At 34.3% G+C, this 20,333-nt stretch overlaps 1 protein-coding gene across 2 annotated transcripts in view; it reads left to right on the forward strand.

Annotated features, from left to right (window-relative positions):
* Positions 1-11,042, forward strand: part of LOC118193080 (zonadhesin-like) — an 83,716-nt gene extending 72,674 nt beyond the window's left edge. For both annotated transcript variants that reach the window (XM_085809187.1, XM_035364118.2), the window contains one exon: positions 9,406-11,042. In XM_085809187.1, the coding sequence (XP_085665313.1) occupies positions 9,406-10,007 (602 nt within the window). In that variant the 3' untranslated portion in view covers positions 10,008-11,042. The remainder of the gene's footprint in view (positions 1-9,405) is intronic.
* Positions 11,043-20,333: the final 9,291 nt, after the last annotated feature.

Consider the following 20,333-nt stretch of genomic DNA (forward strand, 5'->3'; position numbering starts at 1 on the left):
ACGGCGTTTTCTATCATAATACACTTTTTGCTTATTTCTTGCCGTATCCGAGCTTTTAAGCGCCTGATCAATAAGTTTTTGCACATCTTTCTGTTTAAACTCTTGCTCTCTTTGTTGCACAAAGAATAATTTATCTAAAGGCGTAATTAACTTTCGGCCTAAAAATAATTCTGCTGGGGTTTTTCCAGTAGTATCGTGATTTGCCGTTCTTAAAGCATAAGCTAATTCATTTATGTAGCCATCCCAGCGCTTGTGATGTGTGCTAACGTAACTGCGAATTATTTTTACTATATTTTTATTCACTCTTTCTGCTATGTTTGCCTGTGGTCTATACGGAACCATTTTGATATGGCGTATGCCAAGTCCATTGCATATGTTTTCAAATATTTGACTAATGAATTGTTTTCCGTTATCGCTAATGACTTTTATCGGTGCACCGTATTTTAAAATGTATCTGTGTAAGAATGCATCTGCGACTGTTTTGGCTGACGCGCGTTTAAGTGGAACAATTTCTGTCCATTTTGAAAAATGATCTACTATTACTAAAAGAAAACGATTTTTATTTAACTCGCTCTGAGGGAAGGGACCAAGAAGATCTATGCCTAAAATTTCATTCGGAAATGTAGCGCGAATGCTATTTAAGTACCCGGCCGGGCTGTAATTAATATCATTTATTAACTGACATTGATTGCAGGACCTGACATACGCAGTTACTATTTTGTATAATTGCGGGAAATATACCGCCTCGCGTACCCTTTTTAAAGTCTTTCTGACCCCTAAATGACCCGCTGTTTTCGCGTCGTGTAATTCCCTGAAAATGCTTAATCGAAGCGAGGCTGGGATGACTGGTTTGTACTCAAGATTTTCGTTTGTTGTTTTCGTATAAAATAATAAGTTATCTATTATTTCATAGTTTTCTGCTCTATTTCTTATCGCATCGATATCTGTGTGCTCAAAGCTTTCGGGGTCTTTGAAATATGCATAGATATTTCCAAATTCAGGATCAGCTTTCAGTTCAGTGATAATCGTATCTCTAGAATCTAAAATTTTTGAAGTCAACACAGCGCATTTAAGTTCATTTCCTTCATCGTCCAGTTTTATACGAGAAAGTGCGTCAGCTACATTGTTTTCCTTACCCGGTTTATATTTTATTGTGAGATTATATTCTTGGAGTTTTAAAGCCCATCTTATTAACCTGGGCGTTAGGTTTTTCCCCGAGTAAAGTCTACCAACAGCCGCATGATCCGAAAAGACTGTTACTGGCGCTTTGCCGAAATAAACTCGAAATTTGTGTACAGCCATTAATACGGCTAATGTTTCTCTCTCTGTAGCTGTATAATTCCTTTGTGTCTGATTCAACGTTTTACTAAAAAATGCCAGAGGATGGCTATTTTGCATAAGAACCGCACCCACCGCATAGTCTGACGCATCTGCTGCAATTTCCGGGTTTTCGTCCCCCTCCGGGAATTTTAAAACAGGGGCATTGATGAGCGCTTCTTTTAATCTTTCAAATGCTGTATTTACTTCCGCTGTCCACGTAAATTTACCTCTCTTTCTTTTAATTACTAAGAGTGGTTCAACAATATTAGCGAAATCTTTTATGAAAGACCGATAGTAAGAACATAACCCAAGGAAAGAAGAAAGTTTCTTGGCGGTGTTGGGCGGTGGGAAATTCTTGATGGCTTTTATTTTTGAATCTTGCGTTTCTATACCCTTTTGCGAAATTTTATAACCGAGATATTTAAGTTCTTTAGTTGCGAACTTGCATTTTGAGGCGTTAATTGTAAGACCGGCCTCTTTTAATAATTTAAAAACTTCTTCTAAATCATTAATGTGTTGTTCCAACGTACTACTCGTTATAATTATATCATCTAGATAGATTAAAGTTGATTTTCCTAGGACAGGCTTTAGAACAATGTCCATAGCTCTCTGGAATGTTGATGGGGCCCCACACAACCCAAAGGGCATGCGTAAAAATGCATAAGTGCCCGATTTTGTTACAAACGCGGTTTTATGTATGTCTTCGGGTCTCATAGGTATTTGATAGTAGCCAGACGTTAAGTCCAAAGTAGACATGTATCTTGTCGATTTGATCTGTCTAATAATTTCCTCTATAACCGGCAAAGGGTAAACTGGGAATTTAGTAATACTATTTAGTTTTCTGTAATCGATAGCAAACCTCCAAGCCCTTTTATCCGAAGGAGGAAACTCGTTCTTTTTCCTACATAGTACGACTGGACTCGCGTACTCACTATTTATGGGTGTTATTATTTTATTCTTTAACATCTCCTGAATATGTTCTTCGATGATTACGTCTTTTTGTTTGTCATAGCTGTAAGGTTTAGTCCTACAAGGTTTTTCGGCATTTAATTGTATCTGATGCGTAACTATTTGGCAAGTACCAGGCTTTTCTGAAAACAAGTTAGAAAAATTACTCACCACTTGCTGGATGGCTTGACTTTCATGGTCATTCAGATGGCTAAGGTCCACTTGCGGTTTCTCCACAGGTTCCACCACCCTCTGGTCCATCTCCAGCACCACGGAACTGTCTTGAAAATTCAGCTTGGCCCTCGCGGCCCTTAAAAACACCATACCTAAAATAAGAGGATTTTGCAGATTCTTCACTACAAAAATTAATACTTTGAGGCTTTCCTCTTTTACCTGTATGTTTAATGATAATTTCCCGATGCAGTAACATGTTTTTCCTTGCGCCGCTATAATTTCCGTATTTTTGGTTTTAAATAATCGTACCCTATAAAAATTCTTTTTGAAGAATGTTTCGCTCATAAAATTTCCTTCTGCTCCTTTATCGATGAGGGCTTCTACTGGTACATCGCCAACCAGGACTTGTATAATTGGTAGATGTGAGTTTTTTACGATGACCGTATTTCAATGTCTTTTTGAGGGTTTTTTAAAAACTTCCGGGGTCTGGACCCTCGCTTTCACAGGCCCCTCTACTCGTTTAAAGCTTTCCTTTCAATTTGTGCCTTCTGGGTACGCGGATGTTTATTTTCGAATTTTCTTTTTTGGGCCTTGACCTTCGAGGTTCGATGAGTTAGCTTGATAGCTCTTTCCCCCATAAGAGCGATTTGCATTTCTGGTTTCCTCATTTGAAGATTTCCTTCGGGTACTTTGAGAATACGTTGCCCCTCTAGCTTTTTCCGCTATTCTGCGATTTTGAAACTTCACCGCCAATTCGAAGAGCTCCTGCAATGTGCTTGGGTTTCTAATTTCGAAGTAGTCTTGAACAGCGGGGAACAATCTTGGTAAGATTATTTCAATAATTTCCGCGTCGGATTTCTTCCCATACAGCATATCCATCAGCTTAATTTTTCGTAGAATAAAGTCCGTCAACTCTTCTATATCCCGTTGATAGAAACTATATAGTTCGGCTTCCAGCCTTGCTCGATCTTTCACTATGGGGAAGGCCTTTGCTAACGATTTTTTGAAATTTTCAAATGTATATGTCTGGCTTCCAAATTCCCCTAATAAAAATTTGCCTATATTCTTCCACCATAGCGCGGCCTGTCCTTTTAGTGCAGATGTGGCGATGGCAACTTTTTGTCTTTCAGGCACAGGGTAGAGCTGAAAGTGATTTTCTAGGCCTTCTAGAAATATCGCCACCGAATTTTTTCCGTCGAAATTGACGTTTGGCTTGATTGACGCTCTCAAAGTCTGGACCAGGTATCCAAATCCTTCCAATTGGCCTGCCATTTCTTGGTGTTGTCCAGCGGCTTCCATCCAATTTTCGGCCATTTCAGTTCGATAAGTGTTCTGGCGCCAATGTAGAGTTGCGCGCCTCGAACTTGCACGCAACCAAGAGGTGACTGGAAAAATGACAGAGTCTTGCTAAGGGTTTAAGTCCCTTTTTATTCAACTTTGAAGTTACAATTGCGTGCTCTTGACGCTCACAAACTACGCCGACTCGGCGGTAAAATAAAAATAAGAACCTGAAAAGAAAATACTAACAAGACTCTAACTACGAGGCTCTCTAAAAGTAACTACCCTCACCGCATTTTACAATACCGCTGCTAATTCAGCAAACTTTGAATATCACGTTGAACGATTAACAATTCTCCAAGGCAAGCACACAGGCCGAAACGCGGGGTTCTTCAATTTCTGGCTAACTACCTCCGCGCTCGTGAAGTAAGAACAGCACACATCGAACTCGTTTCCTTTCTATTTAACTCAGAATACTTCCGCTGATAATTTGAATCCTTGCGCGTTCTACTAAAATTTACATACTCTGGCATTGGCAGTTCCAGGGGAAAGTAAGGCTTGACAGGAAAGATAGTTTAAACTTAAAATAAATGTTAGTTAAAATAAATATAAACCCTACAAGGTACTATAGGACCTTTTCGCCTTGCGTTGTTTTCTCCGCGATGTTTTCGGCGGAAACCCTGATAACTAGGCCACGTGTAGCAAATGAATATTTGAAACATTATTGTTGGGGAAAAGGAAATTCTTATTTTATTTTATAATTGAGTTAGATTTATGTAAAAAGTTCGCATATATAATTCATTGCACTCCTTTTAAATTTTGATGTTTGAAAATTATATTTTCTCAAAGAATAAGTTTTCTGTTATCTTCTTCATGGATTGAACTATAAAACAACTGCTTAATTTGGACATTTATAGTTTTAAAATCTATTTCCAATATGAAACTATATTGAATACTAAGAAAATTGTTATCCGTGCTTAGAAAAATTAGGTCTGCAAATAGACCAAAATTTAATAGATACCTAAATAAAATGTGCAATAATGTTAAGATTACCACCACAAACGAAATCCTTAGTTTTGCGATAGGAGTTTAAATTATCCCACTGATTTTCGTTTCTTTATCAGTTCCTTTTCCCAAGTATGTTTGTGATTATTTTTGAAATAGCATATTTGCATTAACTACGATTGTTGTTGAAATGATATTTACCGAAATTCCTGTTAATTTTATATTCCAGTTATAAATAAACAATTCCATATGTAAATTAGTTAAATATCCGTTAAAAATTCGTATTTGAGATCAAATATGTAGTTAAAATATTTCCTTGGTTTCATATCTCATGAATTTATGTCGCTGTTAAAAAATTTGACTGTACGTACGTATGGCTAGCATGATATTTTGTTGGGCAACTTTGTTCTAATCAAATGTCCACGATACCACTCTTCAGAACGTTTTCAGTCTGAAAAAAACAACAGATAATGCATCGCTTTTAGGAAGAGTAATTTTAAAAATAGTCTCATGTAGCATTAAGTAACTATACGAAAAATTAATTCTTGTTCAGAAACTGACTATAACCTCATAGTCAGTTTCCTCTCTTTTTAAAATTCCATGACGGAAGCCTCATCTTTTTAAAATTCCATGACGGAAATTGATGCTGGAGTTTCTATGTTATTACAGCCTTTTAAATACTAAATTACTCCATACACTTTCAATATAATATATTCAGTGTTCATCCTTGAAATCACCAAATATGATTTCACAGCACCTTCCTTTTTTTAATATTCCATTTCCCATTCTCTTATCTTTCTTTAAACTGCGAACAAAACTTCTTGTTTTTTAAATTTTATTTTGGCAAGGGAAGTCATGATCACTGTCATGACATGTTTTTTTTTTCTTCTGCTCAACTTTAAGCTATCAGATTGTAGAGTTATTAGGTTTATTTGAAGCAGGAGACGTGAAATTGTGTAATAACCTCGCTGGGACTCGAACCCTCGATCTCTGGAATACACGTCGAGTGTTCTTCCAATTCACTACAAAGGCATGCAGAAAGAAGAGAGAAATACCTTATATACTTCCCCTTTTAAAGGGCGACTGGGATGAGGGGTTAATAGCCAAATTCTGGTGGTGACGAATTATCATCCACCACTTTTTAGTTCGGGAGCCACTTGTAAAGTCATTAGGTTTCCTTGAAGCAGGAGACGTGAAAAATGTGCAGTGCCTCTTCGGTACTCGAACGCTGGACCTGTCGATTATGCTTCCAATTACATCAAAAAGGCATACGGAAAGGATGGAAATTATACCTTAAATGATAACCACTCTGATATTTAAAATAGTTTTTATTTAGCTAACATGCTGCCCTATTTGGAACATCAACTTGTATAGCAAAAGCCAACGAAAGAATAGTTTCATTTTCTCTTGGAAATATTCAAAAGGAATTAGATGCCTTGGAGATAAGTTTAAAACCTGTAAAATTATCAACCAGTGGAGAAGACATTACGGTGGCAAAAAAAGAGAATCCGCGCGAAGAAGAAAGTTTAAAAGTAAATGCCTCAAATGCAGTGGAAAGTTATTACTTATAATTTAGAACCTAATGTCGTTTTCTTGGTCCACAGATCTCACTTTTACCAGCAAGAATTAGTATCGACCTGGAATACCTTGTTAGCTTTGGAGATCATAAAACATTTACCCACTGATGAGTTAAAAACTAATGGGAGTAAGAAATAAAATGCAAATTTTTGCGCGCATAATGTATTTTAAACTTAAGAATTAAATGCATTAAAATAATGTTCTGAATCGAACTAGTGTCTATAGATAAAGCCTTAAGATATACTGAATCATCACACATTTCTAAACACACAGGAATTTCTCTGATAGTTGTAGCTCCATTGAGCATCTTAGTAGGTGGTGAGACAATATGAGCTTACCAACAAAAGTATAACTGGCAGAGCTGGGTACCTGATTTCTCATAGTAATACACATCTTCAGTAAATTTCTCATGCTAAACTAAGAAGTAGGAAAATCCTCTGATTCATGACTGCAATCAACTTGACATTCCCTTGATCAAATTGTGTAACAGAAAACAACAGACTGCCCTCCCTTAGCTTGTGAAGTTTATTGAACAAGCTTATGCAGTGAATACTTACGACCATTGGAAACTTGAGTTGGGTTGCATACTCGTTCCTTTTTGTTTTAAACTTAACTCAACTTAAGCTTCATCGTTTTATACATCCTTCTTTGTATCTGCTAGCTGAGGGCCTCAAAGCATACGGGCTCATAACGTAAATATAGTCTAATTTTATGAGTCTAAGCAAGGTTACAACAGCATTTCACATTAAATATCACAGAAACATTTATTTATAATAATTGGCAACTCAATTTTTGATTGGCTCTGCCTTCTGGAAAGTTTATCAGTGTTACTATGGCTTAATGAATATTTGTGAATACAAAGCATAGATAAAATTATGAATTTCTTCTATTTATATTAGACATAAAAGATCGCGTTATTTTAAATTTAATTAACTTGTTGCCATTTAGTCTTATCGGGATAATCTAACTCTCACATTCTCTGTCATCCACAATGGAATAGATCTAATAGCCACTCCTAGTTTCTTTGCGAATTATCGTTTAGATATCGCTCCTAGTTTCTTTGCGAATTATCGTAACTAGAGCAACTAAATAATAAGAAATAAAATATTATTAAAACAAAAAAAGTTTCTAATTAAACTAAAAATAAGTTCGTGTCACAAAACTTTAAGGGTTGACTCACTGTCGAGAAAATACACCATTTACTTGCAGCTTCTAAGTATTCACAGCCTAGCTTAGCTGCTTATACAGCTTATAAAGGGTGTCCCAAAATTAACGCAAGATTTGAATTTATCATCATTCGTGCAGTAAAGTGTTGGCAACCTTATTAAAAAACATTTGACAGCTGATAGTTTAGGGTTAGCAGAAAAGAAACATTACGCAATAGAACAACGTGTTTCTATTGTTGAAAAATATTTCAAAAATAATTAAAGTATGGCGGCCACAGTTCTAAAATTTCGATGAAGCCCGTTTTCACCTTTATGGCTTTGTTAATCGTTAAAATTGCTGCGTTTGCGTTTCAGAGAACCCACATGTGATTGTCGAAAAACAAATGCATCCTCAACGTGTCACTGTTTGGAGCGGAATTTGGGCAGGAGGCATCATTGGACTACTAAGCTGGTCAAGCAGTGAGTGTTGCTGGTGCTCGATATCGCAACATGATAACATAGTTTTTTGCCTAAATTGCATAATAATGATGTGGACGACTTGTGGTTTCAAGAAGACGGTGCCACATGCCATACAGCCCGTGAAACAATTCAATTTTACAGCATAAAGATATTTCCTGGCCGTGTACTCTCTCCTTTCGGTGATAAGAATAATCGGTGCCCCAGATAGTGTGATTTAACACCATTGGATTTCTTTTTATGGGGTTATCTGAAGTCAAACGTCTATGGCAACAAGCCCACAGGTACGCGTGAAGGAGGAAATTCAAGGCAGCATCAACGAAATTCAGCCACGTTTAAGCAAAATGGGCATGGAGAATTTCGACAAAAGAGTGCGTATGTGACAGCAAAGCCGTGGAGGCCATTTGCCCTATGTATTATTCCATACATAACCCTGTCCTGTGTACTTCGCGATTCAATAAAAAAATAACAATTTAAAGGGAAAAAACATGTTTTTTTATTTAATCCAAATCTTGCATTAATTTTGGGACACCCTTTACTACTGTGCTTACCTGCTTATACTACCTGAATTTCGTATGAATTATGGTAACATCTGCTCAGCGTGAGATTTTAGAGTCGTGGCCGGCAACAAAACAGTAACAAAACTACCTATTAACAATAAGGACCAAATTTTGTCAACACTCAGCGATCTCTTATGATACAAGAGTTCGAGCTCAGAAAAAGCACAGTATTTTCACCTAACTGGGATTCGAGTAAATTTTTGAAATTATTGGGTTATTATAAAGGGAAATGAGAAAAAAAAGAACAGTATACAGATTTTAAAACTTAACTTCTAGGAAATATATCTGTCACACCAACTACTGATCTGAGATTAGAGATCTTATTCTTATATTATTTTCTTTAAGCAGAAACAACTCAGTTTACTTAGGTGCATTATTTACTTTGCCCTTCCATTATTGCAGCAATCATGTAGCAATAAAAAGATACTGGAACTATCGAAAAGATCCCCTTACCAGTTGCTATGAATTACATGTTTTGTTAACATTCATAATCCAGTATAATTCATATGAGCAAATTTAATACTTACAGTTATATTAAATACTTGCATCGACTGCGTATGATTTAATATCCGCAAGCGTGAGTAATGATAACTGAAATTATGCTATTTTCTTCTTGCTCATATTATTATTTGACATTTAAGTTGTTCGTTATAAGTTAAAAATGTAATTAATGTGGGGTAAAATATTGCTTCTGCTGAACATGCGGTATTATTTAGATTCCGTTAATAATTTTTCTTTTCATTATACATGTTCTTATAAAAATTACTGAAAATATAAATTCGATATTCATAGTCATGGCAAATAACAGAGGGTGTCTAGTCGTTATATATTATAAATATAATATTAGGAAAATTCTTGAATAAATTATACCGGATTAAATAAAATGAATGTCTAATTGTTGTTCTATATTCTTGCAATAGCTGTAAATCAAATTCAAGGACGATCGGGAGGATCCTTAGACGATGAGGAGACTACTGTAACTTCAGATAAGAAAACCACCATTGCGCAACCGTCAGCATCTGATACCACTACACCTGGTAGTCCTACAGAAAATACTACTGCAAGCAGCCAGCTTGCAGAAAATACTACTGCAAGTAGCAAGCATGCTGAAACTACATTGGGTACAACTACTAAACCAAATGAAAATGTATTGAATCCTACAACAGTCAAAAAAGAAAAACAGGATTCAACTACAGCTAATGTATCAACAACAATAACTCCTAGTACCACCTTACAACCATCTAAAAATGAAAAACACACAACTATCATTCAGCAAGTTGCAAAAGAAAAACAAGATCCTACCACACCAAAACAAACAACTTTTATAGCATCAACACAGACAGAACCAGTCACAACACAAAAGGCAACGAAGCTTGACTCTCCTGCCACGACGCCTTCAAAGGCAAACAATGACACTAAAAACTGTCAAAAGACATCGGCCAGCATGGCTGATACAACTGCTATTTCAACAATAAGTACAATCACACAACAAAGCAGTTTAAAAAATTCTACAAAGTTATGATGCAAAATAAGAACTATTCAACCGCTTCAGGCGTAATATACTCCATTTATGGAAGTTAAATTAAAAATAATTAATTCATTTAGGAGGAAAAAGGCAAGGTATTGTATTTTTTAACGATTTTAAAAGCATTTTTGATAGCAGTAATAAGCATTTTTCAAAAAAAGCGAAACAAATTCTAGATTTATTAAAATATAGTAATGGACTTATCTACAAAAATGTTAAATATTGTAACTGTAGACGAGCGGAGCTTGGAATATACTATTTAAATTAAGAAACTTATGCTTGAATTGGTTGAGTAGAAAATTTGGTACTAAAATATGAGATAATTTTATTAATTGCAAAGCAGCTTCGTCTTATTTTCGTTTTTATATAATCAAAATAGTATGCAAAATTAGTCATTGCAGTACGAATTCGAATAAAACGTATCCAAAGGCTTTGGGTGTTTACTTTTTCAGTCTTTGCATGTCAAGCTTCATATAAATTATAATATTGATCTCTAAAACAGACTACTCCCCAGAACAAAATTACTTTATCCAATTGTAACAATAGAAAAATTTTGTAAAATTGTGTGTAATTTTAGTTTTGGGTTCTTTAGAGTTGCAAAATTACTAACGATTTACAAAAAGGATAAATTTGCCATTTTTATGAGGAAATGAATTTTAATTTATGACCTAAAATATTATACACTTCAAATTGGAATTGAGTGGATTCGATTTGGTTGAATTAAACTTGATTTATTTTTGAAGACATTTACCAAAATGTTTTAAAATACAAAATGTAAAAATTTAATGTTAGATGTTTATTATCAGGCTTTTCTTGCAATTTGAAATATGTGTGATTTTCAAATAAAAATTTAATATTTATACTATTATAGTAAGTTTCCTTATTGTTCTACTTTAGTGGCATGATTTGTTTATTAATTTGTTTCTGTCTGCTTTAAATGCACAATTCATGTGTTATTTATTTTCATCACTGTATTAATCGGTTTGCTATGATATCAAGAAAGTGTAGAAGAAGAAACCGTGTAAAAATAAAGAGTATTTAAATAATCTGTCGTTATCTTCAAGTAATTGAAATGACATTTTTAAGTCTTTACTTTGATTCTAAGCATTCTTAGAACTACAGACAGTAAGTGTGATTAAGCAGTTTCACACTTATTGTGTGTAGTTTTTCTTAATGACTTAAAGCTATTGTCTTAAATTGGCGGCCCAGTTTTTCTCGGCCTGTGAATATCCTTCCTGTAAATTAATTCGCATTATTATGACAAGAATTTGAAGAGAGGTTTACAGTTTTAATGATTTGAAGTGCAATTTCGCATTTTTTTTATTATCATTAAAAACGAATTTGAGTCTACAGAAAATCTACACACAAGCCAATTAATTTGCACTATGATGTATACACTGGTCATCAAAATTAAAGGATGATGAGAAAATATATGCTCACTAAAGCTTAATATTGCAATCAGTGCCCAATGTTGTAATTATTTATGTTAATTAAATACAATTGAACACAAAATTGCACATCCGCTCATACGTTAGTGCCAGAAATATGCAAATTCGGTCATTGACAATGTAGTGCGCAACGGACGCATGATGGAATTCTGGTTTGTAGCGTTGTTTAGAGTGAATGTGGTTTCTGAGAGTGATCAGTGTTCAGTAGTTATGACTCAAAGGCATCATTTAAGTGAAGATCGAAAGTGGCAAATGATTGGTAGAATAGAGAAAAGTCAAACACAAATGGAGGTCGCTCAAGATTTGGATATCCCTCGAAGTGTCATATCAAGAGTTTTTAACCGCTTTTTAAGCGATGGATCAGTTGGTAGACAGCCTGGGCAACCAAGAGCAAGAACTGCATCAGAAAAACGTTTTCTGTCGTTGTCGGCTCGAAGAAGCCGCGAAGCGGCTGTAAATATTTAGTTTTAAACTTCCAGGCTGTCACAGGAACACGAATTAGCCGTTCTAATGCTGCACGAAGACTTAACAAAGTTGCCTGTATGCAAGAAAATCAACTCACTCCAGCTTCCAGAGAGGCCCGTTTAAACTGTTGCCCTCGTCATGTTCAATGGAGCCAAGACGACTAGGCCCTAGTACTGTTTACTGAGGAGTTTAGATGTACTCTGAACAGTTATTCTAGACGTGTTTTCATCTTGAGAGGAACACGAAACTTGCCATAAAATATCCCGTTTCCGCAGCCGCAATTTAATGGTTTGAGGAGAAATCATGACAAATGGCCTCACCAAGCTGCATATCTTTCAAGGAGGTTCTGTAACCACTCGGAGATATATGTGATATATGTGGGCACCTCATGTTAGACTGTTAAGGGGTGCTGCTGGCCGAGATTGTTTGCTAGTGAATGACAATTCTCGTCCTCAGGCGCCGAATTCCTCCCCAAAACCTTCAGGAGCTGAAAAGTGCACTTTTAGAAGTGCAATTCCACAAGACTTGATCATCACTTTGGTGAAGTCTTTGAAATCAAGAAGTGAGGTATACATATCCGTCCCAGGTAATCATACACCATATTAAAGAAAAAAAAATTCCACAAAAGGTGACTTAATTTTTCCATCATTTTCCAATTTCCATAAATTTGGTTTTAATTTCAATATTTTGCGAATAATAAAGTATTAGCCGAACATTGTAATTTATGCTATTTAATACTTTTGTACAAATTTCTATCAATAATTTTTCATTAAGTGTCAGTTACGTTTTATTCTGTCATTATCCTTTGATTTTGATGACCAATGTATCTTATTTAAATATTTGAAGATACAAATTTGAGTAATAATTTTTCGTACTTATCAAAAGATACGAGCCCTTAGTTGCGAAATTTTGAAGTAAAAATTATATGCTTTGTATAAAAATGCATTTGTATGTGAGGGTTATTTTTTTTCAGCAATTGAAAATTAAAAAGTATAAAAAAAAAGAAAAAAGAAAAGACCGACTGATAAACATGTTACAAACTTTATCAAAATCAAAAAGTCATGCAGCTGAAATTCGTTAAAAAAAAAAAAAAAAAAAAAAAAAAAAAAAAAAAAAAAAAAACTTTGTAATTATTTACATGCAAATATATATTTTTGCTGCATGCGTCTAAGAAAAATTGAATGAGTAGTAAAAGAAAGATAACAGGTTGTTATTATTTATTCTCAAGTTTTGTTCGGCTTGAAAAATTTTCGTAATTTGTTTACTTTTAATATAAGTAAGTTATTTTCGGATAAATTCAACATATCAGAATTATTTGAAATAAATGCCGGTCTGAAATTTAATATTTTGCTATTGTCAAGTGCAATATAACCTTAAGAATTATTAACTGTAACTAAGAGAAATTTCTTGTTGATACTTGTATACACTTCGATGTCGATTTCAGACAGAAAACAACTGCAAATTGGAATTTTTTCCTTTACATTATAGAGTCTCGTGTTCTTTGGTAATATCAAATGTACGAGAACTCTTAAGACTAAAAGCGAATTATCGCTATGTCTTGTAAGTACCACAAAGACAGGAAAAAGGTATAGAGGACCTTTTCATTTGACTCAATTAAAAGTTAACAAACGGCCCAATCGTGCTTACAGAAGCCAATAATTTTTGCCTAGACCAAAATAATGGATTAACTAAAACTAAAAAATATAAATTAGCCTAACGGCTGCACAATTAGAATAACGCGCAAACTGTGACCTAGGGTGGGAGTAACAGGCGTAATGGGGTGAATAACGCAACACCACAGAATACTACTCGCAAGGAAATCAATTTAGCAACGTGGTCTTCAGCAGGCAAAACATGCTGTAATTGTACCCTCTAAAACTTTCCTTTAAATATTCTGGGGCCCACCAGCGGCCGAGCGGTAAAGTCGCTGAACACTGGTAGTTCGGTCCGAGGTTCGAATCCCGCGAACGGGCTGGCTGCATGGGCGTTTTCGTGGTTTTCCCCATTTGTAACGAGTGTATACGAGCCAGTTTCCCTTAGAAAGTCCTCCATGAAGGCATCCCTCCCCTTAGGCAGATAGCCCTCGAGGCTTTGCCATAATCACACACACACATTTAAATATTCTCTTCTTTCTGCCTTGTTTGAATGCCGCGTGAGCTAGAAATTTACATTCTGGCAGGAAAATGGAAATGAGGGAGATAGGAAATTAGTTTAACCTAAAATAACTGGTTAGAGACCTTATAGCTTCATTATTATTCCTGTTTATGTATGTTTTGACAGCTATTTAGTAAATAAAATTTGAAATTTAGTTACAAATTTTTTTTGTTAAAAACAAAGCTTTTAATTTTGGTAAAAACAAATTCCAGCCCATCAGCTTCTTTCAAATCGTGCATTTGGTCCGCATGCAATTTGAGTTTGAGACCGTTAACTTGAAACACTCTCACTATTTTACTTCGGGTTACTTCACTATTTTTTCGAACTTCCGATAAACATTTAAATCTCAAGTGCAGAGGCAAGATGAAATCCAATTGATAGTACTTATGTAAATTGTTAAGCTAATATTTATATAATTAAGACACAATAGCACGCCGAGCAAATACTATTTAGAAGTCAAACAAGAAAAGTGAGCGTTTTCAAATTTTCACAGGACTAGTTTCGATGGTTTTACCGAAACATCATCCTCAGCTGCAAAAGTGCAAATGAACGAGATAGGATAAAATTATTAAATAAGATAAGAAAGCCTGGACAGGAGATAATTTAGTGGCGCCATCTGTAGATGGAACCAGAACTAAAACGTAATTTCTTTAAAGGCCGGAGGCAAAGATGGATTGGAATTAGGATCGTTAACTAGAATAGAAAGATTTTTTTTTTGAATGTGAAATGCCTTCAGAAAATCCAGTTCTCCAATGGAAGATGTTTTTTGAATAATTTTGGCACCAGAAAAATTGAAAGTGTGATTTTCGGACCAAAAATTTTGGGCAACAGAAGACTTCTGTGTTTCCTTTTTTCTAACATATACCTCATGTTCCTTGACGCGAAATTTTAAGGCTCTCTTACTTTGGCCAATGTAAATTAAACCACACTGGCAAGGAATCCTATAACTACCCCAGGAATTCATATCCGGAATGGGGTCCTTGAGTATTAGACTCGGAATTTTATTGATGGGAGAGTAAACGACCGAAAGTTAAATTTCTGCAAAATATGTGCAACTTTATAGCTAATTGATGGAAAGAAGGGAAGGACAACAGAATTTTTATAATCTCCTAAAACAAGCGTGTGCCTTTTAGTGTGTTGAGATGAGAATTTTATAACTGCTTGATTAATAATGTTGGGTGAAAAGCCCCTGTCAATAGCTATTGCTTTTAAATAATTTAGGTCTTCATCGAGGGATAGTTTGGAGGAGCAAACTTGAAGAGCACGGAAAGCATAGGAATAAAATGAAGCTAACTTTTGTTTAGTTGGATGATATGATTTAAAGTGTGGTGGAAGGCTAACCGATGAAGGTTTACGATAAACCGTAGTACTGAAGTTGGATGTGTTACGTGTAACCAGAATGTCGAGAAACGGAGGAGATTGTAAGTCTCAAGTTCAAAAGTGAACTGAATAGCAGGGTCAATAGAATTCATTATTGAAAGAACTTTATTTAAATCATCTTTATTACCTTCAAACAGGGTAAAAGTATCGTCTGCGTAGCGGAACCACACCGGGAAGTTTAAAGTTTCAAACAATTTTGATTCCTAATAATGCATGTAGATATCAGCCAGGATGGGACTGAGGGAGCTTCCCATGGCTAATCCATCAGTTTGCTTGTAATATTTATTTTGGAAAACAAAATGTGTTTGTTTCAAACAGAGTTGAGTGAGAGAAATTAGCTCATCAATTTCGATGCAAGAGAAATGAAATTCGCAAAGTCTGGTTTCTAGACATCTTAATACACCCTCCACTGGGACATTGGTGAATAATGATTTTACATCAAAAGAAACCATGAATAAATTACTAGGAGAAATGTTTTTAACCTTTTTTACAAAATCTATTGAATTTTTTATGGTGTAAATGTTATTGTTTAATAGAGTTGAAAATCTAGAAACTACATATTTAGCTAATGGATACGAGGCAGTACCTAAATTTAATACGATGGGGCGGAATCGTGGAAAGGAATACCACTTTTATGAATTTTGGGAAGAGCATATAATCTGGCACAATTCGCAACAGATAGGATAAGCGAATGTTTTAAGTTGCTTGAAATGATTCGTGAAGATTTGATGGCAGTTTTTATTTTTGACAGGTCCGAAGGTGAAGGATTTTCAGGGATCGGATTATATGGTCCTTCGTTTAAGAGTTTAGTGACACCATCGATGTAAGTGTTCTTATCCGTGACGACTATCTGGCCATCTTTGTCGGCCTTTAAAATGATAATATCCGGGCTAGAATGAATTTCGCGCATTGTAGCTCTTTCTCTCGCAGTTAGATTTGGTTTCAAATGTTTATTATTGAATTTCACATTATGAGCGATAAGATGCCTAATCATTTCTTTCTGTGAATCTGAACTTGAAAGCTTTTTCGATAGGAGCCAAAATCTTTGGAATCGAGGGTTTACAGGTTTGTTATAAGTTAAAATTATATTTTAGAATTCTCTCTTGTTCTTTTGATAAACTAACGTTAGAAATATTAACTATTGGCTTAATGTTTACAATGGGAAATTTTTTTAAACTACTTGAAATGGAAGACTGTAAAAGAAGTTTTTCGAATTTAACTGCAAGGGTGTTTTTATGACGGTTAACTGCATTCTCCGTTCTTTCTCCGATAATTTTAACCAGCCTTTTAGAAAGATGTTTCTTTAAATATTTTCTTAATTTTGTTTTAAGTTCTAATTTCTAAAAATCGGTTACATTAGTTGTGCATTGCAGTTAATATGATTCATACTGTCCTATTATTTATTTTTTTCGTTTAAAACAATTTATATATAATTAAGTGCATAAACAATTAACGACTTGTGAACGATTTTACATTTGGAATTTGAATTGGTTAAATTTCCGTTCAGAATTGCATAGTTTTATTAGGCAAGTTTCTGAACAAAGTATGGAAAATATATCTGATTTAAATCTTTATATTAAAGATCTTACAAATTCAATAGTTAATATTTATAAGAAAAATAAAAGGAAGAATCATGTAAAACAAAATATTGTTTTCGGGAAACAAGCAAATTGGCGGTCTGGGAAATTAGCTGTATTACGGAGTCAACAAGCTCGACTCTACAGAAGAAAATTACAGAGATGTATTCTTGATCAAATAGAAAGGAATATGTTAAAGATTCAATGTAAAAAAATTGGCTGAATATAAATGAGAGATCACCATGAGCAAGAAACGCACATGGGAACAACTATGTGATGCATTGAATATTAATGAACCTTTTGGTATTTCTTATCATATCGCTAGTAATAAATATAAACCAGCCTTACATGTCGATTTTGATTGAAATATTAAAATGGATCCTACACTAAAAATACAGAAGAGACTGTAAATTATCTCCTACAATATCATTTTTCTTAAGGATTATTTATCAAGATGATTTATCAATTCATCATCATTGCCACAGAGAGACGTTATTTTCATTAGACTAGACTGTAGGATACCTCCAAAGTACGATAAATGATTATGACTTTACTTTGGATGACGTGGAGTTTACTCTTTGAACATTGAACAAAGGCAAAGCTCCTGGCAAAAATGGCGTTTCTATGGAGATTATTCAAGAAATTTTTTAATATAATAAAAAAAAGTCTTTTGCAGCTACTTTGAATGAATGTCTTCAAAGGGGAATTTTTATCGAATTTGGGGAAGAAACTGTTTAATTTTATTTAGTGAAGAAGGAAAATATAAAGAGCATCCATCCTCTTTCCGCCCCATTTGTTTATTACCTTCTCAGGGCAATGAGCTTGATAAGCGTATGACCCAAAGATTACAATATTATTTAAACAAGAATCAATATGGCTTTATGCCGGGTAAAAGTACTACCCAGGCTATAGAGAATTTAATTTTTGAAACCTTTCGAAATAGAAGGAAAGGTAAACAGACTGCAATTGTATCTTTAGGTGTCAAGAGCGCTTTCAATAAGATTTGGTGGCCGATTCTATTAAAAGAATTAAAAGACATGAAATATCTTTTTATTGATATGTGATTTTGTTATGACGGCAGCAAGTGGTATCATGGAAATTATCAAAGGGCTTGTCTTGAAGGATCAATATCTGGTTCAATTGTATCGAATATCATAGCGAATGAGCAGTAAATGTTACACTACCACAAAATGTTGACATACAAGCTTCCTCCGTGTAATGTAATGGAGTACTCACCAGGATAATAAGGCACGAGACCATATCCCTATCGAATAAAGTTAAATTTCCTAATTCATACCAGGAATACAAGCAAAAACAAATGTAAACATTTTTTAATTTTTCTTTTTTTTTTAAAAATTAGCAAGATTCACAAAACGCTCTCTCATAATTGTGAGAATTAATGGTGTAATGAAGCTGTTAACCAGAAAAGCGGTCGAACTGATGTAATTGATGTAAACAAACCATGTTATGCAAAGGGAAAATGCAAAAGCTTTGGATCTTTAATTAAAATAAAAGAAGCATATATTAAGAGCAGGCTTAGTATTGTTAGGGAAAATTATTCAGGATACAACAAAAATTATGGTCAAAATAAATTGCAGTAGAATTTTATATTACAAAGAGAACAGAATGTTTAACTGAAGTAACTGGAATTGGATAAGTAAATCTAAATTATTATAACAACTGCATAGTAAATCGACATTCTTATTATTAATTGTCCAGGACACTACATATGACTTGCCTTGGTATCTGGATTAAAATTTTCTTCGAATATTGCAAACAATATGAATAGTTTATTTAAAGGGTGTTCAGTGGCCTGAAGTTCTGGTAGTTTTAGCAGCAATTTTATTGAGAATGTTATAAAGAGAGAGACCTCTGAACATATTAGCTAACTCCTTTATAAACTTAAATACTAAATCAGTAAAGACACCTAGGCTTGGATCATTAGTTTTCTTATTACTAGAAACATTTTTTGTTTGAACTCTTGTTTTGCACAACACTTGCATAAGTGATTCCAGGCGTGATATTTGATGTTTTAGTATTAGCTGTTTTGTTCATGTTAATACTTGTATTATCATTGGGTTTATTACCGGCAGCATATTTCACAAATGCACATCAGCGTAGCGACTGAGGGAGGGGTTTCGGAAATGGACCAATGAGCTTCTATTGCTTTTGTGACGCTAAATCTTCTAGCCTGTGAGCGTATGTTGTTTACGTTTTAATTTGCATTTGTTTCACAGTTATAAATGTATGGCGTAATAGTAGAAAATCTTGTAGTGCTTTCGTTTTATGAGTTTAATTAATCGCTGACATTTCACTTTCACGATTTTTATCACGCATTAATATTTGGATTGATGTTCACGGCATATTATCGCTCATTACATTGAGAAAATGACTTAAGCTACAATTAGCCCCGAATATTATGCATTTACTAACACCTGTGGATTAAGAGAATTCAAGAGTACATTTTTTTTTAAATTCTGCTGAGAAGGACTGGAAGTATTACAATGAATCTAGTGTTTCTTATTTCAGTACTTGCATTCTTTTGATTTTCAAAGTGTAAGATTCAGAATAATATTGCGTATGATCTGATTATATCCATTGTTAACATTAAAAGTTAATATGTGAGTAAATTGAATATATTCGTTGTGAATAAGATAAATTCGTTCAGTTTGATGAGTATTTCTTGTGTAGACAGTACATGTAAGAGTGAGCAGTTATTAAATGTGAAATTTAACACACTAAATATATACGAATCCAAATTAGTAAAGTTCACTTTGAATAAAATTCTGCATTTCTTATTATAACCTCTTTTTCATATAGACTGCAATAAAAATCAGAGACTTCTATTTACATATATAATTGGTATAAATATTTTTCTCATATGCATAGTTTTATGTAAAGAGAGCATTTGGGCTCAGATAGAAGAGTGATTTTAAGTGTTGGCAGTTGTGATTACTGCACCACACTTTCTTTCACTTTATAAGCAAAACATTTACGTAAAAATGCATGAAATAATTTAGATCATAAATCTTTTCAGTGCCTTGGGCATTCTCAAGTTGCACCTGGAACAGGGACACAAGGACTTTACTTTTTAATCTGTGCAATTTTGCGACTTTTCTTACTTTGTAGCCTTTAGTTGTTAATTCTTCCTGTATTTAATCTACCCGGTAGTCTGAGGGGAAGCCCCTAATAACTCAGTTTTTCTAGTAACAATGTAGTGTTCAACTTTTTTCTCATCTAGGTATCTCGTAATCGTTCTAAGATCCTCTTCGAACTTAGGAAAAATTTCTAGGAATTCT

Source organism: Stegodyphus dumicola, chromosome X2, assembly GCF_044657685.1.
Source record: "Stegodyphus dumicola isolate Sdum_Otavi_A_Nest chromosome X2, ASM4465768v1".
In the NCBI taxonomy this organism is placed as follows: Eukaryota; Metazoa; Arthropoda; class Arachnida; order Araneae; family Eresidae; genus Stegodyphus; species Stegodyphus dumicola.